The sequence below is a fragment of the Alosa sapidissima genome, chromosome 5 (assembly GCF_018492685.1).
Source record: "Alosa sapidissima isolate fAloSap1 chromosome 5, fAloSap1.pri, whole genome shotgun sequence".
NCBI lineage: Eukaryota > Metazoa > Chordata > Actinopteri > Clupeiformes > Clupeidae > Alosa > Alosa sapidissima.
In genome coordinates, this window is record NC_055961.1 from 557,501 (window position 1) to 574,845 (window position 17,345).

The 17,345-nt window shown below is 42.6% G+C and overlaps 1 protein-coding gene across 5 annotated transcripts in view; it reads right to left on the reverse strand.

Annotated features, from left to right (window-relative positions):
- The window catches only part of usp25 (ubiquitin specific peptidase 25), an 84,831-nt gene that overhangs the window by 889 nt on the left and 66,597 nt on the right, over nt 1-17,345 (reverse strand). For all 5 annotated transcript variants that reach the window (XM_042092049.1, XM_042092051.1, XM_042092048.1 and 2 more), the window contains 2 exons: nt 15,055-15,178; nt 2,057-2,252 (listed from right to left, as the gene is read on the reverse strand). In XM_042092049.1, the coding sequence (XP_041947983.1) occupies nt 2,057-2,252; nt 15,055-15,178 (320 nt within the window). The remainder of the gene's footprint in view (nt 1-2,056; nt 2,253-15,054; nt 15,179-17,345) is intronic.

The window sequence follows — 17,345 nt, forward strand, 5'->3', positions numbered from 1 at the left end:
GTGTGTGTAGTGTGTGTATAGTGTGTGTGTATAGTGTGTGTGTATAGTGTGTGTGTGTATAGTGTGTGTGTGTGTGTATAGTGTGTGTGTGTAGTGTGTGTATAGTGTGTGTGTATAGTGTGTGTTTATAGTGTGTGTGTGTATAGTGTGTGTGTGTGTATAGTGTGTGTGTATAGTGTGTGTGTGTGTGGTGCGTGTGTATAGTGTGTGTGTGAGTGTGTAGTGTGTGTGTATAGTGTGTGTGTGTATAGTGTGTGTGTGTGTATAGTGTGTGTGTGTGTGTGGTGCGTGTGTATAGTGTGTGTGTGGGTGGTGTGTGTGTATAGTGTGTGTGTGGGTGGTGTGTGTGTATAGTGTGTGTGGTGCGTGTGTGTGTGTGTGGTGCGTGTGTGTGTGTGTGGTGCGTGTGTGTGTGGTGTGTGTGTGGGGGGTGCGTGTGTGTGTATGGTGTGTGTGTGTGAATAGTGTGTGTGTGTATAGTGTGTGTGTGGGTGGTGTGTGTGTATAGTGTGTGTGTGGTGCGTGTGTGTGTATAGTGTGTGTGTGTGGTGCGTGTGTGTGTGTATAGTGTGTGTGTATAGTGTGTGTGTATAGTGTGTGTGTGTGTATAGTGTGTGTGTATAGTGTGTGTGTGTGTATAGTGTGTGTGTATAGTGTGTATAGTGTGTATAGTGTGTGTGTATAGTGTGTGTGTGTGTGTGTGTGTGTGTGCGTACCCTCCATGTCCTGGCCCAGGTACGAGCACCAGCGTGTGTGTGTGTACCCTCCATGTCCTGGCCCAGGTACGAGCACCAGCGTGTGTGTGTGTGTATAGTGTGTGTACCCTCCATGTCCTGGCCCAGGTACGAGCACCAGCGTGTGTGTGTGTGTGTGTGTGTGTGTATAGTGTGTGTGTGTGTGTGTGTGTGCGTACCCTCCATGTCCTGGCCAAGGTACGAGCACCAGCGTGTTTGTGTGTGTATAGTGTGTGTGTATAGTGTGTATAGTGTGTGTGTGCGTACCCTCCATGTCCTGGCCCAGGTACGAGCACCAGCGTGTGTGTGTGTATAGTGTGTGTGTATAGTGTGTGTATATAGTGTGTGTGTGTGCGTACCCTCCATGTCCTGGCCCAGGTACGAGCACCAGCGTGTGTGTGTGTATAGTGTGTGTATATAGTGTGTGTGTGTGCGTACCCTCCATGTCCTGGCCCAGGTACGAGCACCAGCATGTGTGTGTATAGTGTGTGTGTATAGTGTGTGTGTGTGTATAGTGTGTGTGTATAGTGTGTGTGTGTGTATAGTGTGTGTGTATAGTGTGTATAGTGTGTATAGTGTGTGTGTATAGTGTGTGTGTGTGTGTGTGTGTGTGTGCGTACCCTCCATGTCCTGGCCCAGGTACGAGCACCAGCGTGTGTGTGTGTACCCTCCATGTCCTGGCCCAGGTACGAGCACCAGCGTGTGTGTGTGTGTATAGTGTGTATAGTGTGTGTACCCTCCATGTCCTGGCCCAGGTACGAGCACCAGCGTGTGTGTGTGTGTGTGTGTGTGTGTATAGTGTGTGTGTGTGTGTGTGTGTGCGTACCCTCCATGTCCTGGCCAAGGTACGAGCACCAGCGTGTTTGTGTGTGTATAGTGTGTGTGTATAGTGTGTATAGTGTGTGTGTGCGTACCCTCCATGTCCTGGCCCAGGTACGAGCACCAGCGTGTGTGTGTGTATAGTGTGTGTGTATAGTGTGTGTATATAGTGTGTGTGTGTGCGTACCCTCCATGTCCTGGCCCAGGTACGAGCACCAGCGTGTGTGTGTGTATAGTGTGTGTATATAGTGTGTGTGTGTGCGTACCCTCCATGTCCTGGCCCAGGTACGAGCACCAGCATGTGTGTGTATAGTGTGTATGTGTATAGTGTGTGTGTGTGTGTGTGTGCGTACCCTCCATGTCCTGGCCCAGGTACGAGCACCAGCGTGTGTGTGTGTGTGTATAGTGTGTGTGTGTGTGTGCGTACCCTCCATGTCCTGGCCCAGGTACGAGCACCAGCGTGTGTGTGTGTGTGTGTAGTGTGTGTGTGTGTGTGTGCGTACCCTCCATGTCCTGGCCCAGGTACGAGCACCAGCGGTTGCGGATGTCCTCCACGGCGACCACATCCTTCTCCTCCACCTGCTCCAGCAGCAGCAGAGGGATGCAGGGCACCACCAGCTCCGTCATCATGGTCAGCCCCGACACCACCGCCGCCTCCTCCCCACACTCAAACAGCCGCGCCGCCTGCTCGTTCAGTTTCTGTGTGAGCACACACACACACACACACACACACACACACACACACACACACACACACAAACACACACACATAAAACATATTGATGTCAATGGGGCATGTTGCCCATGTTCAGGGTGGAAAGTGAAAAAGAAAGATTTGCATAAGACAAGTCAATTTGGTGTTTTCAAAAAGAAGGGATCATGGAGAATAAAGAAAAACATATTTAAAAAATCTTTGTATATTCCCACAAGGTGTTTGGGTGCTCTGAAAATGAGAACCAAAATGATTTTTCAGACTTGTGAAGTCTGCTGTTCAGACCCTGATGGGATTTATTTTCTGTTCATTGTTTTTTGTGAGTGTGTTTCTACTTATCTCAGGAAATAAATCAAGAGCCTATGTTGAGTACAAATATGTCTTCTGAGGGCCTAAACGGAGCCCAGCCAAAAACTCCAATACAATTTGTATCAACTTTGAGGGACAGCTATGACCATGCAGGATTATCCAGACCAAACGTGACGATTTTGCTACATACCATTCCTATTTATGTAACAGCATGCAGAATTTGAGCCTCCTACATGGTTTAGTTCTTGCGCTGTGGGCTTGTGAACTTTGACAAAAAAAAGAGGCCGAACAAAATCGACACCCCCCTCCCCCTGTAAAACTGGCTGTATCTTGGAAAGTATTGATCTTACATAAAAGTAATTTTACAGTGTGTCTCCTGGGTAACATAGGTACACTTGGTAATTTTTTCAGAATTTTTTGAGACCTAAGTGCGTGGGCCCTGGTTAAATTGACGTGGAATGACCCACATATTGTTTCGAAGACACACATGAACATATACCCACTTACACACACACACACACACAGACAGAGACAGTGTACAGTAAAATCACATATACCACCCCCCCATCCCCCCCGCCCCACACACACACACACACAGAGGCAGTGCAAAACAGTAACAGGCCCAATGCAGGCCATAAGAGGAGTTTAAAAGGTGAGGAGGAGGAGGGGGAGCAGGAGGAGGGGGAGGGGGAGGAGGAGGAGCAGCATGAGGAAGAGGAGGAGGAGCATGAGGAGGAGGGGGAGCAGGAGGAAGAGGAGGAGGAGGGGGAGGAAGAGGAGGGGAAGCAGGATGAGGAGGAGGAGCAGGAGGAGGAGGGGGAGGAGCAGCATGAGGAAGAGGAGGAGGAGCATGAGGAGGAGGGGGAGCAGGAGGAAGAGGAGGAGGAGGGGGAGGAAGAGGAGGGGAAGCAGGATGAGGAGGAGCATGAGGAGGAGGAGCATGAAAAGGAGGAGGAGGAGGAGGAGGAGCAGGAAAAGGAGGAGGAGGAGGAGGAGGAGCATGAGGAGGAGGAGCAGGAGGAGGAGGAGCAGGAGGAGGAGGGGGAGGAGCAGCATGAGGAAGAGGAGGAGGAGCATGAGGAGGAGGGGGAGGAGGAGGAGCAGGAGGAGGAGGGGGAGGAAGAGGAGGGGAAGCAGGATGAGGAGGAGCAGGAAAAGGAGGAGGAGCAGGAAAAGGAGGAGGAGGAGGAGGAGGAGGAGCAGGAAAAGGAGGAGGAGGAGGAGGAGGAGGAGCAGGAGGAGGAGCAGGAGGAGCATGAGGAGGAGCATGAGGAGGAGGAGCAGGAAAAGGAGGAGGAGGAGGAGGAGCATGAGGAGGAGGAGCAGGAAAAGGAGGAGGAGGAGGAGCATGAGGAGGAGGAGCAGGAAAAGGAGGAGGAGGAGGAGGAGGAGCAGGAGGAGGAGGAGCATGAGGAGGAGGAGCAGGAGGAGGAAGAGCAGGAAAAGGAGGAGGAGGAGGAGGAGCAGGAGGATGAGGAGGAGGAGGAGGAGCATGAGGAGCAGGAGGAGGAGGAGGAGGAGCAGGAGCAGGAGGAGGAGGAGGAGGAGCAGGAGCAGGAGGAGGAGGAGCATGAGGAGGAGGAGGAGGAGCAGGAGGAGGAGGAGCATGAGGAGGAGGAGGAGGAGCAGGAGGAGGAGGAGGAAGGTGGCGCCAAGGGGAAGGGAGGGGTGCACTCAGTCGGAACGGTCGTGCTGACGCTAACGGCAACGTGGACACAGATATGATCACTCAGACAGACCCTGCTCTTGGCTCGGAGAGCCAGGCAACTCAGAACGAACTCAGTGACCCCACTCTCCTCTCTCTCTTCTCTACTCTCCCACTCTCTCTCCTCTCTCTCTTCTCTACTCTCCCACTCTCTCTCCTCTCTCTCTTCTCTACTCTCTCCTCTCTCTCTTCTCTACTCTCCCACTCTCTCTCCTCTCTCTCTTCTCTACACTCTCCACTCTCTCTCTTCTCACTCTCCTGGTGCAGCACCAGGAGATGTAGCGAGGGAGAGGGTAAAAAACAGACAGAGAGAGAGAGAAAGATTAATGTATGTAATAATTGCTTTGGCAATACAAATGTCTAACTATTTGTCATATCAATAAAGCACTTTTGAATTGAATTGAATTGAATTGAAAGAGATGAAGAGAGAGAAGCAGAGAGAGACAGAAAGAGAATGACAGAGAGAGAGACGGAGAGAGAGAGACGGAGAGAGAGAGAGAGAGAGAGAGAGAGAGAGAGAGAGAGAGAGAGAGAGAGAGAGAGAGAGAGAGAGAGAGAGAGAGTTTTGTACTTTGGCAACACTGTACCTAAAGTCATGCTAATAAAGCAACCTTGAATTGAACTGAGTTCAATTGAACTGTAAGTGTGTACAACAGAAATGTAGAGGACAGCAAAACACAGAGAATGAAGAGAGGGAGAGTGATACAGAGAATGGAGAAGAGAGAAGGAGAGAATGACACAGAGAATGGAGAGAGGGAGAGAGTGACAGAGAATGGGGAGGAGAGGAGAGAGTGACAAAGAGAGAGTGGACCAACTGAAGTCTATGCTCTTCTATAAAGTCATAGACATACGTCTATACTCTATATACTCATATATATACATCTACACTACTCATAGATATACATCTATACTCATATATATACGTCTATACTCTATATACTCATATATATATATATACGTCTACACTATAAATACTCATAGATATACGTCTATACTCATAGATATACGTCTATACTCTATATACTCATATATATACATCTACACTACTCATAGATATACATCTATACTCATATATATACACGTCTATACTCTATATACTCATATATATATATATATATATATATATATATACACGTCTACACTATATATACACTCATAGATATACATCTATTCTCATAGATATACGTCTATACTCTATATACTCATATATATATATATATATACACGTCTACACTATATATACTCATAGATATACATCTATTCTCATAGATATACGTCTATACTCTATATACTCATAGATATACATCTACACTACTCATAGATATAAAGAAATTATAATTTCTTCCACTCAATTAGACAAGGCAAACGAGGTGGTGGAATTGCCTCCATTCTCTCAAACAAATATAGTTGCACACGAGTCAACTTTGGCGAATTCGCTTCCTTTGAGTATATTGCCCTCACTCTGAAGGCTGACCCAGCTGTACTTCTATTAACCTTATACCGCCCTCCTAAACTATGGACTGGCTTTCTCGACCAGTTTTCTGAACTTTTGTCGCTCATCATCACTAGCTATGATCGGATAATTGTAAATGGCGACTTCAATATTCATGTCAATAAGACAACTGATGCTAAAGCCAGTAAGTTCCTTAATGTGTTGGACAGTTTAGAGCTAAAGCAGCATGTTACAGGACCCACCCACAACCTTGGCAACACCCTCAATCTAGTCATTTCCAGAGGGATAGAAGTCACAGACTTATCAGTAAATGATATAAATATTTCTGATCATCATTGTGTATCTTTTAATATTGTACTACATACTCCAAAAATTCATCCCGAAATTGCAATCAAATCGCGACTCTTGGACATTAGAGCAGAACAGCAGTTCCTAGCTCTTATAGACTCCATAAATTTAGATATTTTACATCATCCCATTGATCAAATGGTAGAGGCTCTCAATCGTGAATTAGGCGCTCTGCTTGACAGAGTGGCACCCTTAAAGACTAAAAAAAGGCCCTGTAGCAAACTGACACCTTGGATGAACGAAAATATCCATGATCTAAAAAGATCATGTAGGAAAGCTGAGAGAACATGGAGAAAAACTAAGTTACAGGTTCACTGTGCCATTCTAAAAGAAAAAATTGCAAATTATAATAGAGCTATTCGGAATGAGAGGAGGAACCACTTCTCTAAGGTAATTGCTGAAAACAGTGGAAACTCTAGGGTGTTGTTCTCTACCATTGAGACCCCCAAAATTAAGGTCCTTTAGCACTATTACTCAATCTGAGCTTGGTAAAATTATAACTCAAACCGGCTCCTCAACATGTGTTTTAGATCCAATCCCTACTACATTCCTCAAAAAAGTATATTATGGCTTAGCTCCCTTTTTTCTCAAGGTAATAAATACCTCATTAGAAACAGGTATATTTCCAACTGCTTTTAAAACCGCTGTTGTGAAACCTTTACTTAAAAAGTCAAATCTTGACCATACCAATCTGAGCAACTACAGGCCTATATCAAATCTATCGTTTTTGAGCAAAGTACTTGAAAAAGTTGTTTGTAATCAGTTAAATACCTTCCTCAATGAAAACAGTATCCTTGAAAAATTCCAATCAGGTTTTAGATCAAATCACAGCACAGAAACGGCTCTAGTAAAAATAGTCAATGATCTCAGACTAGCTACCGACTCAAACAAAGTCTCAATCCTTATTCTTCTGGATTTGAGTGCGGCATTTGACACCATTGATCATAGCATCCTAATTCACCGCCTTGCGAAGTGGGTGGGTCTCTCTGATAATGCTCTAAACTGGTTTCAAACCTACATTACTGGCAGAGATTTTTATATCAGTCTAGGAGATCATGTATCTGAAAAACATGACTTGCCTTTTGGTGTGGCCCAGGGGAGCTGCCTTGGTCCCCTGCTATTTTCTCTATATATGCTTCCATTGGGAAACGTCATAAGTCAGCATAATGTAAACTTCCACAGCTACGCAGATGATACCCAATTGTATCTTTCTGTGGAGCCAACTAACCCAGATGGCCTTTGCTCCCTCACTGCATGCCTAACCTCCATTAATCAGTGGATGAGCAAAAACTTTTTGAAACTAAATGATGACAAAACAGAGGTACTTCTGGTTGGACCAAAACTAAAGCGAGATATTATTCTTAGTAATCTGGGGAATTTGGCACACCAGGTCAAACCAAAAGTAACAAGCCTCGGTGTCATCTTAGATGCAGAGTTAAGTTTTAAGCCCCATATCAGTAAAGTTACTCAGACAGCCTATTTCCACTTGAGAAACATTGCCAAAGTGCGGCCCTTTTTAACTCAACAAGATGCAGAAAAACTAATTCACGCCTTTATCACTAGCAGGTTAGACTACTGCAATGCACTTTTCACTGGTCTTCCCAAAAAACATCTAAAGAAACTGGCACTCATACAGAACTCTGCGGCTAGACTTTTAACTAAGACTAAGAAGAGAGAACACATCACCCCTGTGTTGGCTGAACTGCACTGGCTCCCTATTTCCTATAGAATTGATTTTAAGGTTATGTTAATTACTTACAAAGCTCTGAATGGCATAGCACCTTCATATATCTCTGAGCTTTTAATATCTTATCAACCACAAAGGAAACTTAGATCATCCAATTCTAATCTTTTAATCGTACCCAAAGTGCTCCACAAACAAAGTGGAGAAGCTGCGTTTATCCATTATGCCCCCAAACTATGGAACACCCTGCCTCTGTACATCAAGCAGGCGAGTTCAGTAAATATTTTTAAAAAAGATCTGAAAACATACCTGTACAGGAAAGCTTTTAGTTAACTCATCTTATCCTGTAGACTACATTTTCAGATTATTCTACATCTGCTACTATTGGAGGGCGCAGCCAGCCAGAAGCAGATGGGCTCCCCCTATTAAGTCAGGTTCTGCTCAAGGTTTCTTCCTGGAATATGGGAGTTTTTCCTTGCCACAGTTGCCATATGGCGTGCTTGTGGGGGGTAAGAGGGTTAAGGCTGCCAGTCTTAAGACGTAATTTTCTATATTTTTGATATGTTGCTGAGTATATCATAAACAGCAAAGAAAAGTGATTGATAATGACTGACTGACTATTATTGTGTTACATGCTTCAAATGTAAAGCACTTTGAGCTGCATTCTGTGTATGAAAGGTGCTATACAAATAAAGCTTTATTATTATTATTTATTATTATTATTATTAAACAGACGCAAAGCAGAATATTGAAAGAAGGGGGCACCAAGGCCAACAAGGGGCAAAGACGTGGCCGCCGTGAAATTTCATTTTCAGTTTTTTTTTTATATGAACATAAAAAAATGCGCTGGTCTCGAGGACTCGGTCTGAAATTACGAGTCCTTCTCCTCCCACTGTGGTCCGAGACCGAGTCAAGACCGAGTCTTTGAAGGAACAAGTCCGAGTCGAGTCCGAGAAAGCAGAAATCGGTCTCGAGACCGGACTCGAGTACTACATCACTGACTCATAGATATACATCTATACTCATATATATACACGTCTACACTATGTATACTCATAGATATACATCTACACTCTATATACTCATAGATATATGTTCATATTCTTACTCATAGATATACATATACATCTATTCTCTCTCTCTCTCTCTATATATATATATATATATATATATATATATATATATATATATATATATATATATATATATCTATACTCTATATACTCATAGATATATGTCTATACTCTATATACTCATAGATATACATCTACACTATATATACTCATAGATATATGTCTATATTCTTATTCATAGATATACGCCTACACTATATATACACTCATATATATATGTCTAGACTCTATATACTCAGATATACGTCTACAATATACATACTCATAGATCTACGTCTACACTCTATATAGCTGTATATATGAGTAGGAGTGTTATATGAGCTGTATATATGAGCAGGAGTGTTGTATGTATATATGAGCTGTATATATGAGTAGGAGTGTTATATGAGCTGTATATATGAGCAGGAGTGTTGTATGTATATATGAGCTGTATATATGAGTAGGAGTGTTATATGAGCTGTATATATGAGCAGGAGTGTTATATGAGCTGTATATATGAGCAGGAGTGTTGTATGTATATATGAGCTGTATATATGAGTAGGAGTGTTGTATGAGCTGTATATATGAGTAGGAGTGTTGTATGAGCTGTATATATGAGTAGGAGTGTTGTATGTATATATGAGCTGTATATATGAGTAGGAGTGTTATATGTGCTGTATATATGAGTAGGAGTGTTGTATGTATATATGAGCTGTATATATGAGTAGGAGTGTTGTATGTATATATGAGCTGTATATATGAGTAGGAGTGTTGTATGAGCTGTATATATGAGTAGGAGTGTTGTATGTATATATGAGCTGTATATATGAGTAGGAGTGTTGTATGTATATATGAGCTGTATATATGAGTAGGAGTGTTATATGAGCTGTATATATGAGCAGGAGTGTTGTATGTATATATGAGCTGTATATATGAGTAGGAGTGTTGTATGTATATATGAGCTGTATATATGAGTAGGAGTGTTGTATGTATATATGAGCTGTATATATGAGTAGGAGTGTTGTATGTATATATGAGCTGTATATATGAGTAGGAGTGTTGTATGTATATATGAGCTGTATATATGAGTAGGAGTGTTATATGAGCTGTATATATGAGCAGGAGTGTTGTATGTATATATGAGCTGTATATATGAGTAGGAGTGTTGTATGTATATATGAGCTGTATATATGAGTAGGAGTGTTGTATGTATATATGAGCTGTATATATGAGTAGGAGTGTTATATGAGCTGTATATATGAGCAGGAGTGTTGTATGAGCTGTATATATGAGTAGGAGTGTTGTATGTATATATGAGCTGTATATATGAGTAGGAGTGTTATATGAGCTGTATATATGAGCAGGAGTGTTGTATGTATATATGAGCTGTATATATGAGTAGGAGTGTTGTATGAGCTGTATATATGAGTAGGAGTGTTGTATGTATATATGAGCTGTATATATGAGTAGGAGTGTTGTATGTATACATGAGCTGTATATATGAGTAGGAGTGTTGTATGTATATATGAGCTGTATATATGAGTAGGAGTGTTGTATGAGCTGTATATATGAGTAGGAGTGTTGTATGTATATATGAGCTGTATATATGAGTAGGAGTGTTATATGAGCTGTATATATGAGTAGGAGTGTTATATGAGCTGTATATATGAGTAGGAGTGTTGTATGTATATATGAGCTGTATATATGAGTAGGAGTGTTGTATGAGCTGTATATATGAGCAGGAGTGTTGTATGTATATATGAGCTGTATATATGAATAGGAGTGTTATATGAGCTGTATATATGAGTAGGAGTGTTGTATGTATATATGAGCTGTATATATGAGTAGGAGTGTTATATGAGCTGTATATATGAGTAGGAGTGTTGTATGAGCTGTATATATGAGTAGGAGTGTTGTATGTATATATGAGCTGTATATATGAGTAGGAGTGTTGTATGAGCTGTATATATGAGCAGGAGTGTTGTATGTATATATGAGCTGTATATATGAGTAGGAGTGTTATATGAGCTGTATATATGAGTAGGAGTGTTGTATGTATATATGAGCTGTATATATGAGTAGGAGTGTTATATGAGCTGTATATATGAGTAGGAGTGTTATATGAGCTGTATATATGAGCAGGAGTGTTGTATGTATATATGAGCTGTATATATGAGCAGGAGTGTTATATGAGCTGTATATGAGCTGTATATATGAGTAGGAGTGTTGTATGAGCTGTATATATGAGTAGGAGTGTTGTATGTATATATGAGCTGTATATATGAGCAGGAGTGTTATATGAGCTGTATATGAGCTGTATATATGAGTAGGAGTGTTGTATGTATATATGAGCTGTATATATGAGTAGGAGTGTTGTATGAGCTGTATATATGAGTAGGAGTGTTGTATGTATATATGAGCTGTATATATGAGCAGGAGTGTTATATGAGCTGTATATATGAGCAGGAGTGTTGTATGTATATATGAGCTGTATATATGAGTAGGAGTGTTGTATGAGCTGTATATATGAGTAGGAGTGTTGTATGTATATATGAGCTGTATATATGAGCAGGAGTGTTATATGAGCTGTATATGAGCTGTATATATGAGTAGGAGTGTTGTATGTATATATGAGCTGTATATATGAGCAGGAGTGTTATATGAGCTGTATATGAGCTGTATATATGAGTAGGAGTGTTGTATGTATATATGAGCTGTATATATGAGTAGGAGTGTTATATGAGCTGTATATATGAGTAGGAGTGTTGTATGTATATATGAGCTGTATATATGAGTAGGAGTGTTATATGTGCTGTATATATGAGCAGGAGTGTTGTATGTATATATGAGCTGTATATATGAGTAGGAGTGTTGTATGTATATATGAGCTGTATATATGAGTAGGAGTGTTATATGAGCTGTATATATGAGCAGGAGTGTTGTATGTATATATGAGCTGTATATATGAGTAGGAGTGTTGTATGAGCTGTATATATGAGTAGGAGTGTTGTATGTATATATGAGCTGTATATATGAGTAGGAGTGTTGTATGTATATATGAGCTGTATATATGAGTAGGAGTGTTATATGAGCTGTATATATGAGTAGGAGTGTTGTATGAGCTGTATATATGAGTAGGAGTGTTGTATGTATATATGAGCTGTATATATGAGTAGGAGTGTTGTATGAGCTGTATATATGAGCAGGAGTGTTGTATGTATATATGAGCTGTATATATGAGTAGGAGTGTTATATGAGCTGTATATATGAGTAGGAGTGTTATATGAGCTGTATATATGAGCAGGAGTGTTGTATGTATACATGAGCTGTATCGAATATATGATATATGAGCTGCCATTCCATCTCCTTCTCTATCTCTCTTGCAGTGTCTGCCTGGTTGGCTTCTAAAATGGCCGAGGGTCAGCGAGGACAGGGCTGCGTCAGTCACCCCTGTAATGTGTTTCTACTCGCTGGGCTGCGTCAGTCACCCCCGTAATGTGATTCGACTCGCTGGCTGGGTGTCGTGCTGCTCTGCTCTGCGCTGCACTGCTGGCTTCCTTCTCCAGATCCAGTGATTATATTACGAGCACAATGGCAGTGTTAAGAGCACAATGGCAGTGTTAGGAGCACAATGGCAGTGTTAGGAGCACAATGGCAGTGTTAGGCAGTGTTAGGAGCACAATGGCAGTGTTAGGAGCACAATGGCAGTGTTAGGCAGTGTTAGGAGCACAATGGCAGTGTTAGGCAGTGTTAGGAGCACAATGGCAGTGTTAGGAGCACAATGGCAGTGTTAGGCAGTGTTAGGAGCACAATGGCAGTGTTAGGAGCACAATGGCAGTGTTAGGTTACTAGGAATGGGAGCCCTGTCTGGAGAGGAGCAGAGAGAAGGAGGAGAGAGAGAAGAGAGGAGGAGAGAGGGAGAATAAGAGAGGAGAGGGGAGAAGAGAAGAGAGGAGGAGAATAAGAGAGGAGAGGGGAGAAGAGAAGAGAGAGGGAGAATAAGAGAGGAGAGGGGAGAAGAGAAGAGAGGACGAGAGAGGGAGAATAAGAGAGGAGAGGGGAGAAGAGAAGAGAGGAGGAGAGAGGGAGAGGAGGAGAGAGGAGAAGAGGGGAGAAGAGAAGAGGAGAACAAGAGAAGAGAACAGGGGAGGCAGTCAGCAGCAGGCTGACATGGACACATTTGCTAGTGGACAGGGCCATGGGCACAGGGCGGGGCACAGTGTGGTCAGGGTGAAGTAGCCAGCCAGTGGACAGGGCCATGGGCACAGGGCGGGGCACAGTGTGGCCAGGGTGAAGTAGCCAGCCAGTGGACAGGGCCATGGGCACAGGGCGGGGCACAGTGTGGCCAGGGTGAAGTAGCCAGCCAGTGGACAGGGCCATGGGCACAGGGCAGGCCACAGTGTAGCCAGCCAGTGGACAGGGCCATGGGCACAGGGCAGGCCACAGTGTAGCCAGCCAGTGGACAGGGCCATGGGCACAGGGCGGGGCACAGTGTGGCCAGGGTGAAGTAGCCAGCCAGTGGACAGGGCCATGGGCACAGGAGCAGCCTCAGGCAGCCGGGTTCTGCTCAAGCCTTGTTCCTGCGGGGTTTCAGCTGCCTGAGTGAACACTAGGATTTCAGGCTATGTGCTCTGGAAAGTGCTCTTAGACAATCTCAATCTCAATAAATAAGCGAATTAAATTAAATAGACAGCTATCTGTGTGGCATGCCCTGGTACTAGCTGTGTGTGTGTGTGTGTGTGTTTTCAAACATTAAGCAGACGTCTGGCATGCACTGATATGCTAGGGCTCTCAGTATCTGCAGCTGAGGTAACAGAGTATTATATAACTGGTTGAGGCACAGGTCCTGAAATATCCAACTGAGACACACGTTTGCCAAAAACCCAACTGACGTACATATGACATAAATATCCAGCCGAGGCACACTTCAGTGAATATCAATCTGATACAAAAAATTCAAAACAAAATTATTATTAAGTAGGGCTGAATATCATTGAACTTTTCTGGCACCAAACCAGATTTTAAAGTATAATTTCATGAAAAGCCTGTCTTAAAACTAGGCTAACACATTCCTAATAAATTACTACGAACAATTGTTACATATAATATGTCTCCGAAATAAGGCCCTTCCTATAACATGTCATGTTACATCAGAATAATATACCAAAAACAGAAATGTTAAACCTACAGCAAGCGAGTCTGTAGTCATCCAATGATAACTGCTACATGTTCAATATCTTATTATCCACTTCTTACATCAGCTTCCTCCAATGAAACCAATACACTACAGGTCTAAATGTACCCCAATACACTACAGGTCTAAATGTACCCCAATACACTACAGGTCTAAATGTACCCCAATGACCCCAATACACTACAGGTCTAAATGTACCCCAATACACTACAGGTCTAAATGTACCCCAATACACTACAGGTCTAAATGTACCCCAATGACCCCAATACACTACAGGTCTAAATGTACCCCAATACACTGCAGGTCTAAATGTACCCCAATGACCCCAATACACTACAGGTCTAAATGTACCCCAATACACTACAGGTCTAAATGTACCCCAATGACCCCAATACACTACAGGTCTAAATGTACCCCAATGACACCAATACACTACAGGTCTAAATGTACCCAAATACACTACAGGTTTATATGTACCCCAATACACTACAGGTGTAAATGTACCCCAATGACCCCAATACACTACAGGTCTAAATGTACCCCAATGACCCCAATACACTACAGGTCTAAATGTACCCCAATACACTACAGGTCTAAATGTACCCCAATACACTACAGGTCTAAATGTACCCCAATGACCCCAATACACTACAGGTCTAAATGTACCCCAATACACTACAGGTCTAAATGTACCCCAAATCAGCTGCAGCCGCAAATAACAATCTCCTCACTCCCCATGTGCCGTGCCTCAGGACAAACAGTGGCATCACACACATGAACACTTTTGGACAGATTTACAGATTATGAACTTAATTTCCTGGAAGTGAAGACCAACACACATACAAGACCAATAGTTTGTCCGTGCCTTTCAGAAAACCGAAACAAAATGGCTGCAGCATGTTTTCCCAAACATTTGGAACCTTCTTGTAGTTTTCTAAGCTTGAAGATTCAGCTGTTTCCGTGGGAAACAAGAGTAGCACTCACCAGCAGACACTCCCTGCGATAATGGGCAATGACCTTCTCATCGTGACCCCGGTATTGACCTTTCGACAGAAGCTCCTTGTTGAACTGGAACGCATAGATGAGATATACTAGGGCCTCCACATAGCTGAAACACACCAACACAACTCATCAACACACACATCAACACACCAACACAACTCATCAACACACACATCAACACACACATCAACACACCTAATTTACACACATCAACACACACATCAACACAACTCATCAACACAACTCATCAACGCACATCAACACGCACATCAACACACCTCATTTACACACACATCAACACAACTCATTTACACACACATCAACACAACACATCAACATGCACATCAACATGCACATCAACACAACTCATTTACACACACATTAACACTGACACACATCAACACAACACATTTACACACACATGTACATGTGTGTTGATGTGGGTGTAAATGAGTTGTGTTGATGTGTGTCAGTGTTAATGTGTGTGTAAATGAGTTGTGTTGATGTACGTGTAAATGAGTTGTGTTGATGTGCGTGTAAATTAGTTGTGTTGATGTGTGTCAGTGTTAATGTGTCTGTAAATGAGTTGTGTTAATGATGTTTAATCTTGAGGGTTATGGCTTACAGCTCATGAAAAAATAAAAAATGAGTACCTCAAAATATTAAAATCAAGAGATTATAATACAGAAATGACTATCTCTAAATATTAAAATCAAGAGATTATAATACAGAAATGCTGGTTTCCTGAGCCTCCTGAGGCTATTAGTCTGGTTCAGTTAACACCACCACAGTCATGCACAATCATGCACAGTCATGCACAAATTTTATATTGCCCCTTGGGGACAAATAAAGTGCTTTGAATTTAATTGAATTGAATTGACAGTCATGCACAATCATGCACAGTCATGACTCGATCGTTGTCCAGAAGATACTCATTGACACCCTCCACAAAGGAGGTCAAGCCGAGCAGACGGGCAGCTGATCACGGAGTGCTGAGGGCAGCTGATCACGGAGTGCTGAGGGCAGCTGATCACGGAGTGCTGATTGAAAGCATATTCATGGAAAGTTGACTGGAAAGGAAAATTGTGGTAGAAAAAGGTGTGCAAGCAACAAGAATGACCACAGCTTTGAGAGAATTGTTAAGCAAGTTGATTCAAGAACTTTGGGGAACCTCACAAGGAGTGGACTGAGGCTGGAGTCAGTGCATCAAGAGCCACCATGCACAGACGAGTCCAGGAAATGGGCTACAAGAGTCAAGCCACTCCTGAATCAGAGACCAGGTTAGAGTGTCTTTCCTGGACTAAGGAGAGACCGAACTGGAACGTTGCTCAGTGGTCCAAGCTCCTCTTTTCACATAAAAACACATGTTGATCTAAGTTCCAAGAGTCTGCGGGAAGAGTGGAGAGGCACAGAAGTCCAGTTTGATGTTTCCACGGTCAGTGGTGATTTGGGGTGCCATGTCATTTGCTGGTGTTGGTCCACTGTGTTTTATCAAGTCCAGAGTCAATGCAGCCTTTTACCAGGAGATTTTAGAGGACTTCATGCTTCCATCTGCTGGCAAGCTTTATGGAGATCCTGATTTCCTTTGCCAGCAGGATTGGGCATCTGCCCACAGTGCAAAAGCTGCTAGTAACTAGTTTGCTTACCATGGTATTACTGCTTGATTAGAGACTCTATGAGGTATTGTCAAGAGGAACATGAGACACCAGACCCAACAATCCAGACAACCTCAACGCCGCTATGAGGTATTGTCAAGAGGAACATGAGACACCAGACCCAACAATCCAGACCTCAACGCCGCTATGGAAGCAACCTGGGCCTCCATGACGCCTCAGCAGTGCCACAGCTGATTGGCTCCACACCACACCACACTGATGCAGCAATTTGTGCAAAAGCAGCCTGACAAAGTATTGGGTTTAATAAATGAACTATTTCAGATTAGTCAGATTAGTTCATTTCTTTTCAACATTTCTGTATTATTACTAATTTTTGGTTTTCATGAACTGTAAGCAATAATCATCAAGATTAAAACAATAAATGGCTTGAAATATTTTACATGATATCTAATGAATCTAAAATATATCTAAAGATTTACTTTTTGGGGGAAAAAGTTTTCCACAATATTCTAATTTATTTTTTGAGACCCACCTGTACAGTATTACTACTAAACACCTGGCAAAAACTGACTTACTGAGGTAAGGTGGAGCATTATATTGGTTAATTAAGAAGATACATTTCCACATTCCAAGTCCAATATCACGTTTAAGTACACT